At 29.8% G+C, this 23046-nt stretch overlaps 3 protein-coding genes across 3 annotated transcripts; 2 read left to right on the forward strand and 1 right to left on the reverse strand.

Annotated features, from left to right (window-relative positions):
- Positions 1-839: 839 nt before the first annotated feature.
- rod (rough deal) lies at positions 840-22759 on the reverse strand. Its single transcript, XM_065499149.1, has 21 exons — positions 22579-22759; positions 22167-22507; positions 21721-22050; positions 21462-21658; positions 21176-21384; positions 21011-21100; positions 18731-18892; positions 18072-18653; positions 17755-18009; positions 17315-17701; positions 16372-17247; positions 14387-14738; positions 14161-14323; positions 13899-14088; positions 13471-13650; positions 2609-3076; positions 2002-2534; positions 1854-1931; positions 1291-1789; positions 1087-1218; positions 840-1024 (listed from the first exon to the last, which is right to left on the reverse strand). The coding sequence occupies exons 1-21, from the start codon at positions 22672-22674 to the stop codon at positions 917-919; spliced, it is 6228 nt and encodes a 2075-aa protein (XP_065355221.1). The 5' UTR covers positions 22675-22759; the 3' UTR covers positions 840-916.
- Positions 4158-6960, forward strand: LOC135948893 (decapping nuclease DXO homolog). The gene is made up of 4 exons (XM_065498344.1): positions 4158-4719; positions 5944-6091; positions 6173-6377; positions 6436-6960. The coding sequence occupies exons 1-4, from the start codon at positions 4221-4223 to the stop codon at positions 6655-6657; spliced, it is 1074 nt and encodes a 357-aa protein (XP_065354416.1). The 5' UTR covers positions 4158-4220; the 3' UTR covers positions 6658-6960.
- LOC135952052 (decapping nuclease DXO homolog) lies at positions 10631-12278 on the forward strand. Its single transcript, XM_065501873.1, has 4 exons — positions 10631-10977; positions 11524-11671; positions 11753-11957; positions 12018-12278. Exons 1-4 carry the CDS (start codon positions 10890-10892, stop codon positions 12237-12239), a joined length of 663 nt encoding a protein of 220 aa, XP_065357945.1. The 5' UTR covers positions 10631-10889; the 3' UTR covers positions 12240-12278.
- Positions 22760-23046: the final 287 nt, after the last annotated feature.

Below are 23046 nucleotides of genomic sequence, written 5' to 3' on the forward strand. Positions count from 1 at the left end.
TTTTTAATTGGACCTCTATTTAAGAAATTACAGCCAATTTTAGATTTTCATATAAAAATCGATTTTTAATGAGTTTTATTGAATAATATTAGTGATCACAGATTTTCACTATTTTTTTAATTGGTCCTCTATTTAAAAATTACAGCCAATTTTAGATTTTCATATAAAAATCGATTTCTAAAGAGTTTTAACAAATTTTATTAGTGATTACAGATTTTCAGTCTTTTTTTAATTGGACCTCTATTTAAGAAACTACAGCCAATTTTAGTTTTTCATATAAAAATCGATTTTTAAAGAGTTTTATCAAATAATATAAGTGATCACAGATTTTCACTCTTTTTTTAATTGGACCTCTATTTAAGAAACTACAGCCAATTTTAGATTTTCATATAAAAATCGATTTTTAAAGAGTTTTATCAAATAATATTAGTGATCACAGATTTTCACTCTTTTTTTAATTGGACCTCCATTTAAGAAACTACAGCCAATTTTAGATTTTCATATAAAAATCGATTTTTAATGAGTTATATTGAATAATATTAGTGATAACAGATTTTTACTCTTTTTTTAATTGGACCTCTATTTAAGAATCTACAGCCAATTTTAGATTTTCATATAAAAATCGATTTCTAAAGAGTTTTATTGAATAATATTAGTGATCACAGATTTGAACTCTTTTTTTAATTGGACCTCTATTTAAGAAACGGCAGCCAATTTTAGTTTTTCATATAATGAAGTGATCACAGATTTTCACTCTTTTTTTAAAGAAACTGCTGCATTTGCATTTATGCACTAAATTTTAATATTCAACAAAATCACGATAAAAGAAAACCACATAATTTTCATAATACAATAATTTAATACTATTTCCATGTTGTATTTCATTTGAAATTGAGTGCTTAAAAATATACATAATTTATAAATTCAACTCTTTAAGAGCAAAGTTTAAAACGAAAGACAAAATGCCCACATCTTCTAAATCCAAAATATCCTGGCGCATTTTATCATTGCGCAAAGTAATAAGCTGAAATGTGAAAATTATAGATTAAATTTTCTGATAGGTAAATGTGTTATTAGAAAGCAAACCTTTTTGATTTTAGTTTTTTGTTCGTCGGCTCTACAAAATGCCAAAAATATGGCAGCCATATGAGGACGATCTAAGCGCAAACAGTTTTCAGCAAATCTAAACAGATTCAAGGAATGTACTACGGGACAACTCTGAAAAAGAAACAGAATAGTTAATAAAACTATAATTTTTATCTCCATTCTGACAATTTCTCTCTACTTTACCTGCAATCTAAATAAAGTATTGTACAATTGTTCCTCCTGTTCAAAAGATTTCGTTTGATTGGCATTTATAAACGGCTCCAATAAAACACAATCCCAGGCCATTATCAAACCTTCAGTGTGCAATAGTTCCGGTTTACAAGACAACACATCCACTAAAGCATTCAATTCTTTAATCATTTTTAGCATGACCATACGTTTTAAAATGCCATTCCAAATTTTGGACAAATAAATATCGAAACCTAAACAAATATTGGCCAATATTTGTAAAGTATTGGGATTGTGCGATTTTCTTTGCCACAACGTTTTAAGTATATCGATTTTATTGCTCTCGGCAAATTTATCCAGACTGGAATTGTAACCCAATTTCTTAAGCTCATGTACACACTTAATGGTGATGTACTGCTTTTGGCTAAACATATTGTCAAAGGAGAAACTGCTGCCATCATAGAGTTTGAAATAGCACTCATACATCTGTAGCTGTTTGGAGGTGTTAACGGAGCTGTAAAGGAAGTTTAATTTTAGTAAGAATATACAAATAAATTCAAATTAAAATGTAAGTTTACCCATCGGGAGGAAAGATATTGGCTACCAAAAATTGCACTGCCACCTCTTTAGGCCAGCTGGTTATTATATAATTAGCTCTGTAGGGAAAAGGAAAACAGATTGAAATATTAATTTAATCGTATTAGTTTTGGCGATAGTTTTCCATACCTTATAACATTTTCGGCGGCATTATTAAACTCTTCCGAACTATTTTCCGATAAATTTTGATCTTCAAACAAGGTCTCATCTAATATGGTGCCATCGGGTTGGTCTACGGTAAATGATAGCCATTTTTGCAGCAACTTAAACTGTATGGGTTCCACATTTAACTCATGCAGTTCAGCAATTTCCTTAACCACAGCATTTATATCCAATTTACCACCCTTGAGTATTACATCCAGATGATACAAATGATAGATAAGCTCCGAGGGATTCTCTATCAAACGCATAAGTTTCTCATCGGTCAAGCCATAAACATAAAGCAAATGCTGGGTTTTTAGTGTGGGATATTTGCGTTTAATTTTCGACAATTGCTCTTGACATTTGGGATCTGTTATAAGTTTTTCGTTTTTCAAGGCATATTTATAGCATTCATAAGAAGCCTCCACTTGATCGGCCCCATCGGGAGCATAGTTGGAAACAAAATATAAGATCATGAAAGCTTTAGAGGGATTATGGACATGTTTGACCAAACGTAAGATCTAAGAATAAATTAATTGTAAATAAGTGAATTTTATTTGGAACACAAACATATGTATATTGTAAGAAAACCTACCGACTTGAGAAAAGCATTATTTGTAGGCTGTAAATGCCAAGTTTCTGAATCATCCCGATTCTTATACTCCCCTATAGAATTTTTCACCGCCGACATGCAAAAATAGTCACAATTATGTGCTATATCGGTGGAACCCTTTAACATCATATGCATTTGTATCAATGGGAACCAACTCTCACAATTATCCACATTCAGTTCAGTATCTAAGATATCTTTCAAGGGCTGCTCGACTATGGGTTTGAAGGGTAAACGATAACGTGAGATTTTGGGTAAAACTCCAATTTCCTTTTGCGATTCAAACCACATATCGGTTTCCAACTGACCAGGTCGATTACGACGCCTGGTGGTCATTTTGTGTTTTAGAAAGTGCAATATACTAGTCCATACTTGCATTTCTTTGGGCACAGCATTGTAGTCTAACAGGATTTCGATGACACACAAATATAACTCATAGAAATAGATGTGGATCTAAATAAAAATAAAATATGTATGTAAATACATGAATTTTAATAAATACTAGAACAAATTTCATTTATTTTTCCAAAAAAAAAAACAAAAGTTCTTAAACCGCTTCCAAAATGTTATTGTAGAACTAATAAGTGTTTTATAGAACTACTGTAGAACCCAAAGTAAATTAATAATGTAGACTCAGTAGAACAGCTGACTATTTTTTTTACTTTGGTCTGAACTGTCAATTCACTTGTGGTTGTTGTGGCGAAAAATACAACAAGCCCAAAAGCAAAAACAACAACAGGCAACTTTGACAGCTCAGACCTTAAACCAAAAACAAAATTGCTTGTGGTTTTTGTAAATGTTGTATTTGTTGTAGTACTGTCGCTACTTTATTAATTTACTTTGGTAGAACCAATGTACTGATTCCTTTAAAACTCTTTAGACTTGCGCAACTAAATTGCTCAAGTCTCTGGTTTTCATCGTATTTAGGTGGTGGGAGTTTAAGATTCGGCATAGCTGAATATAGTACATACTCTAACTTGTTTCTATTTTCTTTCATTGCATTATTTTTCGTAAACATATAAAGATGGAGTTGCCACGTTTATTACGACAGTTACATATTCTTTAAATTGGCAACCCAAGCTATTTTAAAAAGGTGAGCATCAGCTGTTTACAACCCAACTGTCAAAAAGTTTGTTTATGTTTAAGATTATTATTAGATAGTTACAAAATTAAAAAAAAGTATAAAAGAGAGAGATAAATAGTAAAAAAATTATGCAAAATTTTAAACATGCGAGCAAAAATACGAAATACAAATTTATTATGTGTATTATAGCACGAGTATTTGTTATTTTTAAATTCATTCATAATTTTTTGACAGTTGTGTGTTTTAACAAATTTAAAATGCCTGTTGTTTTTGTATAAATAGTTGCATTTGTTGTTGAGCCGCGTACTTTACCTTATGAATTCGCCTTGAGTCAGACGACCCGTTAATTAAATTTGAAAATAGGGGAATCACCTTTAACATAACATAACTGCATGATACAATTTATTTGTGTAGTACATTGTTGACTTCTAACAATATCAGAGATAAGAGGAAATTCTTCTTAATATAAAATAAATAAATAAATACCTACAATTTTAATATAATAACAACAAAATGTTTTTATATGAAATAACTCCACAATCTTTAAGCAAATATAAAGAGAAACGTGTTTTATTCTCACAGCCCAATTTGGTTGGGCTATACGATTATAATTATGGAAAAAATACAAAGGCGAAGAGAATTAACTATTTGAAAATACCAAAATTGAATGTATATCCAATCGACTTAAATGAAGGTTTTGCAAAATATATAAGCCGTAACTCTTCTATGTATTCAAGATACATCGATGTATCACTTAAATATGACATGACCTCTGCTGCCGAACGTGATGGTGTTGTAAATATAGAAAAAACTAAAGTAATTACAAGACGTGGCACTTTAGTCAATATAATGCAATCATATTATTATAAGAGACAATACGATGAATTAAAGATACGGGTATCACGTTATAATGGCAATTTATATATGGTAATGGAAGAAGAAGATGGGTCATTATTTGAATTGAAAGCAGTTGAAACACATCACGGCCGATTGGAAAAATTGTTATTTACTGGTATGTATTATATTTATGTATGTTAATGGCATAATTTTAAATTTTCATTCGGTTACAAAAACGTTCACTATAAAAATATAAATAACTAGCTGAACCCGGTCCGCGTTGCTGGCGCTTACAATAATTCTGTTTTATATTACATCTCGATCTGAATATACAGTGTCGGACAAAAAAAGAACGGACTCCCTCGCACCCGAAAGACTGAGGTGGTCATTTGACAAAGTTGTAGCAGATATCTATAAGTACAGTGGCATGATATGCCCTTAAAGCAATTAAACGGATGTATTTAAGGCAAATGGAATATTATATTTATGAATTCATCTTAAGGACAGGGGATATACGTTTCTTTTTTCTTATTTACTCGGGAGCAAACCACATACAAAACATGAATTTTCCAAATGTAAGCCAGCAATAGTCAACGATTGGCCTTATGCTTTGTCGTTGGAAATCTTTGGTATGCGTGAAATCATTACGTCTTCGCATTTTAACCTGCCACCGATGATTTTTACCTCAATTAAATTTGGTGAACGTTTTTTGATGGTCAATCGTGTTCCGTTGCATAATTTTGGCGCGTTTATGTTGCAGAGAAACATTATCTGTGATCCAACCTTCAATGTTTCAGTAGCATAATTGAGGCTTGTTCTTCGTTCATTACTGTGTCAATCGATTTGTATTTCATTGTTTCGGCAGTCAGTGTCATTAGCGGTATAGTGTAAAAATTTGATTTTACCACGCCCCTCCGCCCACAGACCGAAAATTAAAAATCTGAAGATTCACTGAAAATTTTATAAAAGTCGGTCCAGCCGTATCTCCGGAACCACTATGCCGATTTCGTGCAAACATAAACCATCTACAGACCATCCCCAACGTACCCTGAAATTTTGGTTGAAATCGATCGACCCGTTTTCGCAGTTAGTGGTGACATCAAAATGTAACTTCTTTTTATATATAAGATTATAGTACATAGACGAATATATCTTTACCTTAATACATAAAGGCCCTAACTCCTGTTTTTTTAAGTCGAGATTTTTTGGCTAAATATGATATATGAGCGGACCATTTATCAAAAAATCTGGGCTTACCAAAAAAAAAAAAAAAACACGAGTTAGGGCCTTTCTATATTAAGGTAACCTTAAAATAGAAAGGCCCTAACTCGTTTCTTTCCAAATTTGAGTTTTTTTGTATAGGTCCATTATTTCTACTAATTTTATAATATCTTTTTAGATTCACCCGATAATCCACCAAAAATAGATGAACCATATGATGACAACATTGAACTAGTTGGAATACATAGAAGTAATTTTGGTAAATACGATATTATTTACTCAGGCGAAATACAAGGAATCGATTCCAATGAAGAAATCAAAGATTTGTAAATATTATTTATTCGCTCAATAGACAATTAATTCACAGTTTTACAAACTACATAATATTATCTTTAATTAATATCTAGTGATGATTTCGATGCTCTCAATAGTTGTTGTTTTGTCTTTTCAAAGCAAATGTGGAACACACTGAAATATAAAGACAACAGATATTTAACATATTGGCTGCAATCATATTTAGCTAATGTTGAAGATGTTTATATTGGCTATAAAAACGACAATGGAACTATTGAGAAACCCATAAAACGAAAAGCCGCAGTAGATATACCCAAGGTAAATGTTATGCTGTATGTTTGACATGAGCAATTAAAAAAACGTAAAATCTTTTCAGAATCGTTTTTGGCAGCCCTCGATTTGTACAGGTTTTTTATATGACTTTTTGCAAAATGTAGAAAAACGCATGTCTTCAGTCAACTGCTTAAACACTGTCTTTTTGTTTCACTATGATGAAGAAAAGAAACGCTTCACTTATGAAATATTTAAAGGTCAAACTGAAAAAACTTTTATATCTAAAGAGTATATGAAATATTGCATGGAAAAATCAAATGGTTAAGAAGTTTTTATTTATTCACTTAGGCCTCTGATATACGCTTGTCAGATCTTACAAGTTGTCAGAAAGATGTTCAATAAATGGTTAACAACCATATGTATCAACATAAGTTCACATGGTTGTGTTAACCATTTTCAGAGCATTTTTCTGACAACGTTAAACGTAAAATCTGACAACCGTGTACACGTAGCTTTACATATATGTATCTGCATAATTCATTTATCAAACTTACATTTCTTTGAATCTATATAAGATATAGTTTTTTTAGTTTTTTATGAAAGCAGTAGGACTGATTTTTTATTTTTAATTTTAATAAATATAAATACAAAATTTAATTAATAAAGATTTTTATTTCATATTCAAGGGGATTTCCACAGAAAAAATACTTAACTTGGGGGTTACACGATCAAGTTTTGCCTTTCAAGTTTTAATACACTCACACTTTTTTACTAATACACTCACATTTTTAAGAATTGAAACGAACTTGCATTCAATTTCACATTCAAGTTGGTGTTCAAATTTTCATTCAAGAAAACAGCTGATTACATTTTTATGTCCAATTTGTACTAAAATTGTTTTCAAGTTGCGTGCTGCCTACGTCACCGCTTTCAATTTTTATAAATTTTGACAAACAGTATATGTAAAAGACTATCAAGAAAAACTTGATCGTGTGGCTGCAGTGTAATATAAAGAAAAACCCAAAAAAAAAAATAGTATGTACAGTATTGGCCATAACTAAAGCACCCCCTCAATGATTTTTTTTTCATATGGTATTTTTTTGTATAAAATCAAAGTTTTAAATATCTATTATGTATTATTTTCATTTGTTAATATGTTAAGTATTGATAAACAAATACTTTCAAAGTTAACCTTTCTATAAGAGGTAACTTAAAATCAAAAAATATTTTAAGGTAGAATATGAAACGGACAAAACTAAAGCACCCCTTCAAGGATATACTATAAAAAAAAATGTTAGTTAATTTTTTGTTGCAAATCCTTTGTTTTGGATGGCACAAGAACATCTCTTGGCATAGAAGATGTGTTTTTATGGCGTTTTTCGATATTCCTTCCCAGGCTATTTTAACGGCATGAAATAAATCGTGAAAATTTCCGATCTTTATTTCAACAATTTTCACGATTTATTTTCATATTAACAATGTGCCACAAGTTCTCAATAGGATTGAGATCGGGAGATTGACCAGTCCAATGAAGAACTTGAATCTTATTGCTGTGTAGCCAAGTCTTACAAACTTTGGAGGGGTGCTTAGAATCGTTATCCTGTTGGAAGCTCCCTATAATTGGCATCTCTTCACTGGCATAAGGCAACATTACTGCTTTCAATACATCACGGTACATTAACCGATCCATAATCCCATAAATTTTATGATTTGGCCCAAATCCTTGACCAGAAAAGCAACCCCAGACCATTACATTGCCTCCTCCATGTTTAATTGTTCCTTTGCAATACTTAGGATTCAGTCTTCCTCCTTTTGGTCTGCGTACACGCCTTATTCCAGCGGAACTTTTTAAGTTGTATTTGGATTCGGCAGGGAACAGTACTGTCTTTAATTTTTGGACACTCCAGTCGATGTGGGCTTTGGCAAATTTCAGTCTAGCTTTCTTGTTCTTAGCTGATAGAAATGTTTTTTTTTGCTGGTCGTCAGCTGAATAATCGGGCTTTTATTACTCTTCTACGGATTGTTCTTTCGCTAACGCATAATCCTAAACTTGTTCGTACTTGAATAGCTGATGCTGCAGGATCTTTTTGTATTGCTCTTTTGATCAAGGAATCATAATATCGTGTTTTTTTCGCGAACGACCTCCAGAATGCACCGGAGATTTTCGACCAGTCTTAAACAATTTTGAAACGAGCCTGGAAATAACTGATCTGTTAATTGAATATTTTTTACTAAATTCATGTAGTGATAAGCCCGTCTTCCAGTCTTCAATAACTTTAATTTTAAATTCACTGGAGTACTTGTTCCTTGTCATTGTTTTTTTTTCACAATAAACTGTATAAAACTTAAATTTTGCACACTACGTCTTCCTATATTTTTATCTTTTGCAATTTTTAAGTCCATTCATTGTGATTCCCGATAACTCACATTGCAAATATGCAGTACCGAGTCAAATTTTTAAACATCTTATAAGAGGGTGCTTTTGTTTTGTCCGATACGGTTTGAGTTTTTATATGATTTATCATTTTAAATTAATTTTTAATAAAATTGTCTTTTACTAAATGAATATTAAATGAACATTAACAATATTAGTTAATAAAATATATACAAAATACATCCCAAAAAAGCAGTTTTTATCAAAAAAATCCATTGAGGGGGTGCTTTAGTTATGGCCAATACTGTATATCTCCAACACTGTGTAGGAGATATAGCTATGGAACGGATTTTCATGCATTTAAGTATAAATAAAATTATGCGCCTAAAAATATGCATTAACTCTTGTTACCAGTGAATGTTTAAAAATATAAAAAAGAATGACATTTAACAATTGGTTGAAATACGTAAAAGAACGACATTAACCCTCGGAGGTATAGGGGTTTTTTGGCGCTAAACGGTATAACCATGTCTGTGCAGACCTATATGGGATTTGCATGGAAATACATATTCAGGCCTCCTAAAATTAAGTGAAAATTTGTTTGTATGGCATTCAAGGCACGAATACCTGGCATGTGAATGCTGTAAACTAAACGGCTTTTTGCAATAGATGCAATGAAACCACAATTATGTACATTAGAGTGTCCCTTAGAATATCATTTTTTTTTTAAATGTTGACACGGTACCCCCTGAAAACTTTCGTAATGACCTAAAATACAAACAAAAAATTTTCAGGATTTAAGAAATCCCGAAAACCCCGGGATTTTCGGCAACGGGATTCCCCGTTTGGCATTTCTATGCATGATACCAAGGCGTATTTAACATGGTGACAGCAGTGGCGAATTGAAATAAATACAGGCGAATTCACTTATTTTTTATATATAGAGTTTGACATCCGAACGTACGGGCGAATATTTTTTATATATGTAGTTTGACATTTGTGCGTGCTATTTCTATAATCAGCTGTGCTGCCGATGGCACCTTATTAAATACACCTTGCATGATACAATTCAAGGCGAATTTATACAAGGTGGAGTCAGTCAATCAGCTGATTACTCTTTTTTCGCTTGTTTGGTTCTAACATCTGTCAAAGCTTGTTTTTATACTTCAATATCTATATATTCAAAGCTAATTAACAAAATATTTATATTTTGCATAAACAAGTAAAGCCCTCACTATTCAATTATCTACACTATATTTAGTTTTAATACATATTTGTTTAATTTTTAATTTCTGTTTTTTGACATTTGTTAAGACCATTTGTTGTTTTTGTAGAACTACAACCACCTTGTATAAATTCGCCTTGATACAATTTGTTTGTGTAGTACCAAAGTAAATTAATAATGTAGACTCAGTAGAACAGCTATGTTTTTATTCAGTTTGAACTGTCAATTCACTTGTGGTTGTTGTGGCGAAAAATACAACAAACCCATAAGCAAAAACAACAACAGGCAACTTTGACAGTTCACTTACCTTTTAACAAAAACAAAGTACCTGTTGTTTCTGTAAATGTTTTATTTGTTGTAGTACTGTCGCTACTTTATTAATTTACTATGTGTAGTACATTGTTGACTTCTAACAATATCAGAGATAAAAGGAAATTGATCTTAATATAAAATAAATAAATACAAGTTTAATATAATAACAACAAAATGTTTTTATATGAAATAACTCCACAATCTTTAAGCAAATATAAAGAGAATAGTGTTTTTTTCTCAAAGCCCAATTTGGTTGCGCTCTACGAATATAATTATGGAAAAATTACAAAGGCCAATAGAATTAACTATTTGAAAATCCCAAAATTGGATGTATATCCAATCGACTTAAATGAAGGTTTTGAAAAATATAAAAGCCGTAGCTCTATGTATTCAAGATACATCGATTTATCACTTAAATATGACATGACCTCTGCTGCCGAACGTGATGGTGTTGAAAATATACAAAAAACTAAAGTAATTACAAGACGTGTCACTTTAGTCCAGTTAATGGAATCATATTATAAAAACAATGAATTAAAGATACGGGTATCACGTTATAATGGCAATTTATATATGGTAATGGAAGGAGAAGATAAGTCATTACATGAGTTGAGAGCAGTTGAAACGTTATAATGGCAATTTATATATGGTAATGGAAGGAGAAGATAAGTCATTACATGAGTTGAGAGCAGTTGAAACACATCACGGCCGATTCCACAAATTGTTATTTACTGGTATGTACATATTTGGGGGATTCACACGGTTTGCTATTAAGTCATATTGGCATAATGTCCTAATATATTCAGACCAATTATGATTAAAAAATTCCCCGAGAATTTGTTCCCTGGCAGTTTTTTCCCATTGAATTTTGATTTACAATAAATTAAAGTGATTAAGTGACTAAATCGTGTGTGAAATAATAAGTAAATATGAAAACCATATGCGAAAATGTTGTAACATTATGTTTTTATATAAAACTAGTTTATCTAATGTTAGTTCTTCATGTTTCTTCAAACCACTCATACCAACCTGTTCTTATTTATTTGCAAATAAAATATCTAAATTTGTACTGCATACTTTAGGGAGCTTTTTTTATTACAATTTACTGGACTCAAAAAAAATTCCGAGTTTTACCTGGAATTTTAGATTTTTTTTCTTTACAAATCATCTCCTGAAAATTTCGAGAAAGTTGGAGAAACTTGAAGAACTAAAATTAGTAAATGCTGCCGGGCGAAGCCGGGCGGTCTACTAGTATGTAATATTTTGTAATATCTTTATAGATTCACCCGATAATCCACCAAATATAGATGAACCAGGTGATGACAACATTAAACTAGTTGGAATACAAAGAAGTAACTTTGGTAAATATGATATTATTTACACAGGCGAAATACAAGGAATCGATTCCAATGAAGAAATCAAAGATTTGTAAATATTATTTATTCGCTCAATAGACAATTAATTCACAGTTTTACAAACTACATAATATTATCTTTAATTAATATTTAGTGATGATATCGATGCTCTCAATAGTTGTCGTTTTGTATATTCTAAGCAAATGTGGAGTAGATTGAAACATAAAGACCACAGATATTTAACATATTGGCTGCAATCATATTTATCTAATGTTGAAGATGTTTATATTGGCTATAAAATCAAAGATGGAATTATTGTGCAACCCATAGAACGAAAAGCCGTAGCAGATATACCCAAGGTAAAATTTATGTTGTATGTTTGACATGAGCAAATTATGTAAAACGTAAAATCTTTTCAGAATCGTTTTTGGCAGCCCTCGATTTGTACTGGTTTTTTAAATGAGTTTTTGCAAAATGTAGAAAAATGCATGTCTTCAGTCAACTGCTTAAACACTGTCTTTTTGTTTCACTATGATCAAAAGAACAAACGCTTCAGTTATGAAATATTTAAAGGTCAAACTGAAAAAACTTTTATATCTGAAGAGTATATGAAATATTGCATGGAAAAGTCAAATGCATAATTCATTTATTAAACTTACATTTCTTTTGAATTTGGAAATATTTTCCACGAAATTTTAATGACAATTAAAAAACTTTAAGGATTAAAAATTTAATATTTTCAAAAAAAAAACAAAAAATATATTGAAAATTGTTAAAAATAATACATAATTTTTTTTTTTAAATTTGAATGAAATTTTCATGAAACTAAAAATTTGAGTGAAAGTTTTTTAAAACTAATATGGATTTTAAAAACAACATTAAAATAAATTTTAATATTTTCCATTAAAAATATTGAAATTGTTTCTAACAAATTAAAGTTTCAATGAAACTTGAAAAAAAGTTAATGAAATGTTAATGATTATTTTTGTAAAAAATATTTTTTATAAAAATAATTTTGAAAATTTTTCAAAAAAATTTTAATGAAATAGTTTTTTTAAAATAATTTTGAAATATCTTAAATGTTGTGCAAATTATAATATGTTTGTCCAATAAAATTATTTCTTATGACCTTTGACCTTTAAGGAACTAATGGATTAACAATTTTAATATTTTCAAAAATAAAAATATTGAAGTAATTTTATTGTAAAGAATTTTCCAAAAAATTAAAATAAATTTGAATTTTTATATTTTTTCAAAAAATTTTGAAATTTTTCTAAAATAGTTTTCTTGTTTTCTTCTTAAATGTAAATGTTGTGCAAATTATAAAATGTTTGTTCAATAAAATAAGATTTTTAAGAAACTAATGGATTAACAATTTTAATATTTTCCAAAACAAAAATTGTAAATCGTTTCAAAACATGAAATGTTAACAATAATTTTATTGTAAAGAATTTTCCAAAAAAAAAAAAAAAATTGAATTTTGAAATTTTTTAAAAAAATTTTGAAATTTTCCAGAATATAAAAATTTCAATAAATTTTTTCTAAAACATATTATGAATGTTTTTTTTTTAAAGCTATAGTAATCAAATTTTTTTTCAAATTATAAAATTTTTATCTAAAAAAAACTGAACTTTAACCTTTAAGGACCTCAAGGATTCACCACACTGAACATAATACTAATCACGTTTCAACCATTTTTGTGACCTTTGATATTCTGTACTAGATAATCAAATTAATTTTTAATATTAGAATAACGGACAAATGAAATGTTTCAGTATACATATTTTTATACCAATAAATTTCAATCTTACTCATCATTCCAATTGTGGTGCTTTTCTTGATAAATTATTATACAAGTCTTATTTTACTTACCTCTTCTATAAATTGTTTTAGTTTCGATGTCAATAAATCAGTATTTTTGATTTCATTTATATAAGGTTGGCATAAACTTCTAATATTCTCCACGGTGGTAATCATTACCAGCTCTTCATCGCCAAAACCATCGGTTTTTATATCATACTGCAATTCCTGAGCCTGTAAAATGCTCACCACCTAAAGGCAAACAAAAAATAGAAGAAAAAAAAAACCGTTAACATTGAAAATAAATTAAATGCCGTTTCAGGCGCTTTGGACTCTTTATGGAGATAGTTTATGCCAGCATTCATTTACAATGTTATTGTATTTAACTTATTACTTATTTAATTTTTCATTTAGCCAACCTTTAGTTATTAATTTAAGCAAAGAATATATATTTTTTCTCTCTTTATTCTATTTTAAAATAATAATTCTGCAAAACCCACCTGTGTCACCAACATTTTCTGATAATCCAATTGAAAATCTCTGCTCATGCGCTCCAGCAAATGAACATCCAATTGCTTGTTATGAAACTCCTTCAATAGCTGTTCGATACTATCGATTTCAGCATTAAATTTACCCTTAATAGAAGGATCTTGTTTGCAAAATTCCAAATAGTAATAATGTTTAATGCGTCTGCCACAAAAAAGAAATATTACATAGGAATTCATTACATAGCAAAGAGATAATAACTATCATGATACATACTTATTTCTTATGGCCTCCACATTGTCTATCTCCTCAAAGTATACATTATACATTTCGGATAAAGTTAATAAATTCACCTTTTGCTGATCCGTTCTCAAATCATTCTCCAATTTCTCCAGCAAATTTTTAGAATAGCAATCAGCCGTTAACATAACAAATAATTCTGTGAAATTGTTTTTAAGCATAACATTTTATATCAACTTTTGTTTTCTTCATATGTATTTACCCAAAAAGTTAACCTCCTTTTGTGACATAACATTCCTGAATACCCGGGCCATTTGTAATGATATAAAATCTCCATTGATCAATTTGCAATTGTGTCTTTTTTGATAGTCCAACAGATATTGTGCCATTATATACCAAACATCGTGTATCTTATTTTTTATTAAATGCTCGAGCGATAAAAAGAAATCATTTTTAGCACTATCCAGATCAATTTCTATTGAGGGATCTGCTGTTTTTAAAATCATTTCTTTCAGCTTGGCAAACAGTCCATTGGTGGAGGGTGCGGTTATGACCAGAAAGAGTAGGGTGCGCGAAACAAATTTGACAATATGTAAATGTTCGCTATAGGTGACCTGAAAATAGGAATATTCCAAATTTGCATGATCAATTGTGGATATTTTTATTGTGAACATTTTTTATTGATCTTTTTATTGTGAAAACTTTTTAGCAATCATGGATCTTTTTAGTCAATCGTGGATCCTAGATCTTATTGTAAAAATGTAGATCTTTTTATTGTGAAAATATTTGATCAATCGTGGATCCTGTATCTTTTTATTGTGAAAATATTTGATCAGTCGTGGATACTAGATGTTATTGTGAAATTATTTGATCAATCGTGGATTCTGTATCTTTTTATTGTGAAAATATTTGATCAATCGTGGATCCTGGATCTTTTTATTGTGAAAATATTTGATCAATCGTGGATCCTAGATCTTATTGTGAAAATTGTTGATATTTTTATTGTGAAAATATTTGATCAATCGTGGATCCTAGATCTTATTGTAAAAATAATTGATCAATCGTGGATCCTGCATCTTTTTATTGTGAAAATATTTGATCAATTGTGAATCCTAGATCTTATTGTGAAAATTGATGATCTTTTTATTGTGAAAATATTTGATTAATCGTGGATCTTATTGGGAAATTTGTGAACATTGTGAACATTTTCTATCAATCGTGGATCCTTTTATTGTGAAAATATTTGATCAATCATGGATCCTGGATCTTATTGTGAAAATTGTTGATCTTTTTATTGTGAAAATATTTGATCAATCGTGGATCCTAGATCTTATTGTAAAAATAATTGATCAATCGTGGATCCTGTATCTTTTTATTGTGAAAATATTTGATCAATCGTGAATCCTAGATCTTATTCTGAAAATTGATGATCTTTTTATTGTGAAAATATTTGATCAATCGTGGATCCTGGATCTTATTGTGAATATTTTTGATCTTTTTATTGTGAACTATTTGATCAATCGTGGATCCTGGATCTTTTTATTGTGAAAATATTTGATCAATCATGGATCCTAGATCTTATTGTGAAAATTGTTGATCTTTTTATTGTGAAAATTTTTGATCAATCGTGGATCCTAGATCTTATTGTGAAAATATTTGATCAATCGTGAATCCTAGATCTTATTGTGAAAATTGATGATCTTTTTATTGTGAAAATATTTGATCAATCATGGATCCTGGATCTTATTGTGAATATTTTTGATCTTTTTATTGTGAAATATTTGATCAATCGTGGATCCTGGATCTTTTTATTGTGAAAATATTTGATCAATCATGGATCCTAGATCATATTGTGAAAATTTTTGATCTTTTTATTGTGAAAATTGTGGATCCTGGATCTTATTGTGAATATTTTTGATCTTTTTATTGTGAAATATTTGATCAATCGTGGATCCTGGATCTTTTTATTGTGAAAATATTTGATCAATCGTGGATCCTAGATCTTATTGTGAAAATTGTTGATCTTTTTATTGTGAAAATATTTGATCAATCGTGGATCCTGGATCTTATTGTGAATATTTTTGATCTTTTTATTGTGAAATATTTGATTAATCGTGGATCCTGGATCTTTTTATTGTGAACATTTTCTATCAATCATGGATCTTTTTATTGTGAACACTTTTGATCAATCGTGGATTTTTTTATTGTGAAAATTTTTAATCTTGGTTCTTTTTATTGTGAACCTACCTTATTTTGAGTCTGCTGCTGCGGCATGGGCAAAACCTCATCGAACAATGAAACCGAGTATCTCTTTTTTGGATTTTCTGGTTTAACATCAAACGAATTATTCATAGCTGCCGTAAAATTCAAAGTAGCATCACCCACGGCAATTTCTGACGCATCTATAGCTTCACAAATCAGTTTGGATATAGCTTTTTCACGGCCCTCATAAAAACTGTCGATTTCATTGGGCGAGTACGTACTACTAGCAATGCGCACATAGTTAATCAACTCAACCAGATCACAATTTTGTGTTTGCTCAAAGAGCGATGCTCTCACCAACAGCTCATAGGCCAAGAGGAATGCCAAGGGATCATTATCGTTTAATAAGGCAGTCAAAGTGCTGGACTGAGAACCTTTTGTGAATTGTATCTGTTGGGCCATTAGCTCCAAAGCCATATCAATGTAATCATCTTTGGTCTCCATGTTACAATCGGCAATTTCCATTATATTGTAGGTAAGAGCACAGGATAGTATTAAACATTTCATGCGCTGACACAAACGTTTAACACCAAACATTTTGGCAAAATTTAAGGCTGTCGCTAGCTCACTTATTTCGGCGGTAAAGTATTTACAAATATTATCACCACCCTGGCTGCGTTTAATTATATTTTCTATGCCCTCATCCAAAAGTTTAAGGCGATCTTCTAGCAATACCAGCTGGTTAATATCCTTAATAGGCAATTGATATTTGTTTCTTAGAACAAAACTATTTTGTATGGATTTTAAACGTTTTTGAGAAGATGCCATGTTAACAGGGGTGATGAGCTTATAAAATTCTATAAGATTACGTTGTTCTTCTAGAGATTCGCTAAAACTGTTATTGGAGTTTTCCAAAAGATGCTAATTGTTGTGGGGAGTTTTCGGAATAATATTATTTTGTTGTAATTTAAAGAAAACCACTACTTACCGCAAAAAATTCAGTTACTTCTACAGCATATTGGGAATTTTTATCTGCTTTAAGGGTTTTGAAAAATTCATAAGCCACTTCCAGTTTACCATGTTTAACCATTTGATAACAACAATTGGAATTAGCGCTACTGGCAATTTCCGGCGCCGCCTTGGTAAGCACCTTAATATCTTCCAACATATCGGGCAAATCCATTTTTACAATACGAAACATAAACAAATTCAAATTAATATCAGAAGCCACATCCGTAGGCCAGCCATATTTGGCCTTCATTATCTTGATAACTTGAATTTCATATTCGGTATTGATTTTCAAAGCCAAGGGATGGGTAGAATAGCGCAGCTTAATTAAAGGAGCCACGGTATCGGGCCAAGGTACAGGAGAATTCTTAAAAATATATGATGATTTTAAATGTTTGTTAATAGAAATGAAAAATGTACCTGTAAAACCAATAAAGCCGATTCTAAACGATCATCTTCATTGTGTAAAAGTTCTATGCAGGCCACCGATCTCTCCAGCCAGGTGGAAAAAGAATTTCTGCTGGCCACCAATAATGATATGTAACGTCTTATGGCCGCTACCGGAGAAGTGCCTTTTTCTTGGTAAATGGGATACAGAAAATCATTGACCAAACTTTTAAGATTATCCAAATGCACACGCAATAAAATACACTTGGCCGTTTCATCTATGCTGTCCTATAATAATGATATACAATAAATTTAAAACTATTTTGCCAAAACCTTTAAACAAAACTCACTTGCAAATAATTATCCAAAGTAAATATTAAATTATAACTTTTCTTCAATACAAACAAATCCTCCAAAGCATTCACCACATCTCTTAGTTTGCCTATATTACGCTCATGCTGCCTTTTTACATCCGAATGCATAAAATACATGTCTTCGAATATTTGCGTAACTTTAGTGGAAAATTCCAAACCAATTTCCGGCCAATGTTCAGCATATTGCAAAGATCTTATCTTTTGTATGCTCCACTCTGTTATTGAAGGCATTATATTGGGATGAGTATTACTAACAATTGGCACAAATAGCCGTAGCCATTGTAAAAGATTGAATGGTTTTGTATCATTGGGTACTAGATTCAACAGTTCACGTAATTTATTTTCCGTGAGTTGTGGCAACAAGGCACTTGAGTGTCTTTTCCATATTAAACAAGCCATCGGCATATCGGATTTAAATAATGAAGTTATATACTTGATTAAGTTGGGATGATAAACGAATTTTTGCCAATCGCCATTAATTTCGTATGGATCTATGATGGCCAACGTTTTGAGACGATCTAATTGTTCCACAATTTCTAAAATATGTTGTTCATCGTCCTTGGAAAGTAATGTGAGGAATATTTATATTATTTCTTTCTATTTAGGTTTTTTAAATATGTATAGCTATATATTACCTCTTCATCCAAATGAGTTAAAACTTCTTTCAAATACTTTTCCAATATTTTACGTGTGGGCAAATTAAACATGCGATGTTGTCTAAAGAATTCATTGTTTTTAATGTTTTGTAAAAGTTTCATGAGCTCCACAAAGCGTTCATTTGCCATGTCTGGGTTGTTCTAAAAAATATATATTTTCAATATAAATCGATCCACGATTAATAAAAGATTTTCAATATAAAAAGATCGAAGTAAAATTTTTAATATAAAAAGATCCACGATTGATGTAAAATTTTGAATATAAAAAGATCCACGATTGATGTAAAATTTTGAATTGATGTAAAATTTTGAATATAAAAAGATCCACGATTGATGTAAAATTTTGAATTGATGTAAAATTTTGAATATAAAAAGATCCACGATTGATGTAAAATTTTGAATTGATGTAAAATTTTGAATATAAAAAGATCCACGATTGATGTAAAATTTTGAATTGATGTAAAATTTTGAATATAAAAATATCCACGATTGATGTAAAATTTTGAATTGATGTAAAATTTTGAATATAAAAAGATCCACGATTGATGTAAAATTTTGAATTGATGTAAAATTTTGAATATAAAAAGATCCACGATTGATGTAAAATTTTGAATATAAAAAGATCCACGATTGATGTAAAATTTTGAATATAAAAAGATCCACGATTGATGTAAAATTTTGAATATAAAAAGATCCACGATTGATGTAAAATTTTGAATATAAAAAGATCCACGATTGATGTAAAATTTTGAATATAAAAAGATCCACGATTGATGTAAAATTTTGAATATAAAAAGATCCACGATTGATGTAAAATTTTGAATATAAAAAGATCCACGATTGATGTAAAATTTTGAATATAAAAAGATCCACGATTGATGTAAAATTTTGAATATAAAAAGATCCACGATTGATGTAAAATTTTGAATATAAAAAGATCCACGATTGATGTAAAATTTTGAATATAAAAAGATCCACGATTGATGTAAAATTTTGAATATAAAAAGATCCACGATTAATGTAAAATTTTGAATATAAAAAGATCCACGATTGATGTAAAATTTTGAATATAAAAAGATCCACGATTGATGTAAAATTTTGAATATAAAAAGATCCACGATTGATGTAAAATTTTGAATATAAAAAGATCCACGATTGATGTAAAATTTTGAATTGATGTAAAATTTTGAATATAAAAAGATCCACGATTGATGTAAAATTTTGAATTGATGTAAAATTTTGAATATAAAAAGATCCACGATTGATGTAAAATTTTGAATATAAAAAGATCCACGATTGATGTTAAATTTTGAATATAAAAAGATCCACGATTGATGTTAAATTTTGAATATAAAAAGATCCACGATTGATGTAAAATTTTCAATATAATTCGATCCACGATTGATGAAAAATTTTTAATATAAAAAGATCCAAGATTGGTATAAAATTTTGAATATAAAAAGATCCACAATTGATGTAAAATTTTCAATATAAAAGGATCCACAATTGATGTAAAATTTTCAATATAATTCGATCCACGATTGCAGTAAAATTTTTAATATAAAAAGATCCACGATTGATGTAAAATTTTGAATATAAAAAGATCCACGATTGATGTAAAATTTTGAATATAAAAAGATCCACGATTGATGTAAAATTTTGAATATAAAAAGATCCACGATTGATGTAAAATTTTGAATATAAAAAGATCCACGATTGATGTAAAATTTTGAATATAAAAAGATCCACGATTGATGTAAAATTTTGAATATAAAAAGATCCACGATTGATGTAAAATTTTGAATATAAAAAGATCCACGATTGATGTAAAATTTTGAATATAAAAAGATCCACGATTGATGTAAAATTTTGAATATAAAAAGATCCACGATTGATGTAAAATTTTGAATATAAAAAGATCCACGATTGATGTAAAATTTTGAATATAAAAAGATCCACGATTGATGTAAAATTTTGAATATAAAAAGATAAACGATTGATGTAAAATTTTGAATATAAAAAGATCCACGATTGATGTAAAATTTTGAATATAAAAAGATCCAGGATTGATGTAAAATTTTGAATATAAAAAGATCCACGATTGATGTAAAATTTTGAATATAAAAAGATCATGTAAAGATTCATGTAAAATTTTCAATATAAAAGGATCCACGATGGAGCATAAATTTAAACAAAAAAGCACACGATAGAACTACAATTTTCACTGCAATTATTTAATCAATTAAGAAGAAAACTTACCTCTCCCAAGCTATCCATTTCTACTAAAATCTTTTTTGCTTTAGCTTCGTAAATGGGTTGTAAACATAGTTCAAATTGAGTGCCAAAAACCTTGAAAAAATAAAGAATTACACACCAAATAAATATTTGCCAGTAGTTTTAAATCAAATTATGTTTTTCATTTACCTCCGCTTCCTCCAAATGGCCTTTGGCAATTAATTTTTTAAAACGTTCACTAGGATGGGTTTCCGAAACTGATAACATTTCCAAAACCGAAGGAAAGTTATTGACATTACACTGCAAACAACTGAAATAATATAAATTAACAGAACATTTTGGTTGTTGCACCAGCCAGGAGTGTTCGGTAACATCTAGTTCATTATGACATTTGAGAGCTAAAAATTATAATAATTCAAGGGAAAATATGCAAACATATATTATAATATGGTTATTAGTTATTATATTTACTTACCTGGATAATCTAATATCTTTATCGATCTCTCATGATCCTGCGAAGGTTTAGTTAAGGTTAAAAATTCTATATTTTCATCACTGCATTCCATAACTATCAAGTCGTCTATTAAAACCTCTTGTGTAGACGAGGCAAAAAACAAGATTTTGGTAAAGGGACACAATTCCAACAGGTGGCCCGAATTAGTTAAAATAACACTACAAAAAATATTCAGTTTTTTTTAAAGACATTTTTTTGTTTTTTGCACAACTACTCTTACATGAAATTCTCTAGATTGTAAATATTTTTTACACCTTGATAACTTTGCGGTATATTAAGACGCACTACATCATCTTGTGACGATCTCATATAGATGGCATTCTGTGTGCCAGCTATTAGTAAAGGATCCTGCTCTGGTAATTGATTATTGAAAAAATCAAAATTTTGATTTATCAACAAGGCTGCCGTAATTTCATTTAAACCTCTAATACCAAATAAGCGCTTTACAGCAACATCATTGTAAAGATTTTCAGCACATGACATGGTTTCATTTTCGCTTAATGAGATATTTAAATATGATTCCAAGCTGGATTCATCTATCTCAGACAGGCTAGAAAGGGTATATTTTAGCATTTTAACATCTTTTATTTTTAATTAAATGCAATAGCACATTGTACATATGTTCAGAGTTTTGTATAATTTATTAATTATCCTGATTGATCTCACCTATAAACACTACCATTCGTGCAAGTCAAACAAAAATTATTGCCAACTTGCTGTATGCCCGCAAACGTTTTCCCACCAATAATATTAACATCCGTCTGTTTAATATTTTGGCTAAACAGTGGTATGCCCTTAATAAATATACCATGAATTTCACCATCACTCAGACCACAAACAATTAAATTGCCCGTTTGGGAAATGGCCAGTACATCAATGTTGGTGTTGAACGCCAATAAACTGCATTTGGCAATCATTTCATCTTCCAGTAAAAATACAGTTTTATCAATGGATATAACCATTTTAGTATTTTGTACCGAGGCCTGGACCTGGGGATATTGGGTAACCTAACAAAACAAATAAAATGTAGAAAAATTGCAAATAAAAACAGTAAACAAAGAATTTAGTTTCATTGTACCTCATCATCGCTGGTTATGCGAAAAATTCCACGCGAAGAGAAAGCATTTGATATGGTTTCATCTTCTAGAGGAGATTGCTCGAAATTATTCCACATTTTTAAAGATTATTTTAATCTAAAACAATAATTTCAATTATTTTTTTTAGAAATTTGCACAAAATGGTTGATTCGATTAAAAATTGTTGGCGCTTTCTGTTAATTTTGATTTTTCTTAATTGTGCTTCTTCTTGACAACTGTAATGCACTCTCATTGATTACATACAGCAAATTGTTGCCAGATTGTTAAAACTGTGATAAATGACAGTTATTGCGAATTGAACATTATTGTAAAAGAGTTATTTCAAGGTGCATTTAATAAGGTCCATCGGCAGCACAGCTGATTATAGAAATAGCACGCACAAATGTCAAACTACATATATAAAAAAGTATTCGCCCGTATGTCAAACTCTATATAAAAAAAATAAGTGA

The sequence above is a fragment of the Calliphora vicina genome, chromosome 1 (genome assembly GCF_958450345.1).
Source record: "Calliphora vicina chromosome 1, idCalVici1.1, whole genome shotgun sequence".
Taxonomy (NCBI): domain Eukaryota; kingdom Metazoa; phylum Arthropoda; class Insecta; order Diptera; family Calliphoridae; genus Calliphora; species Calliphora vicina.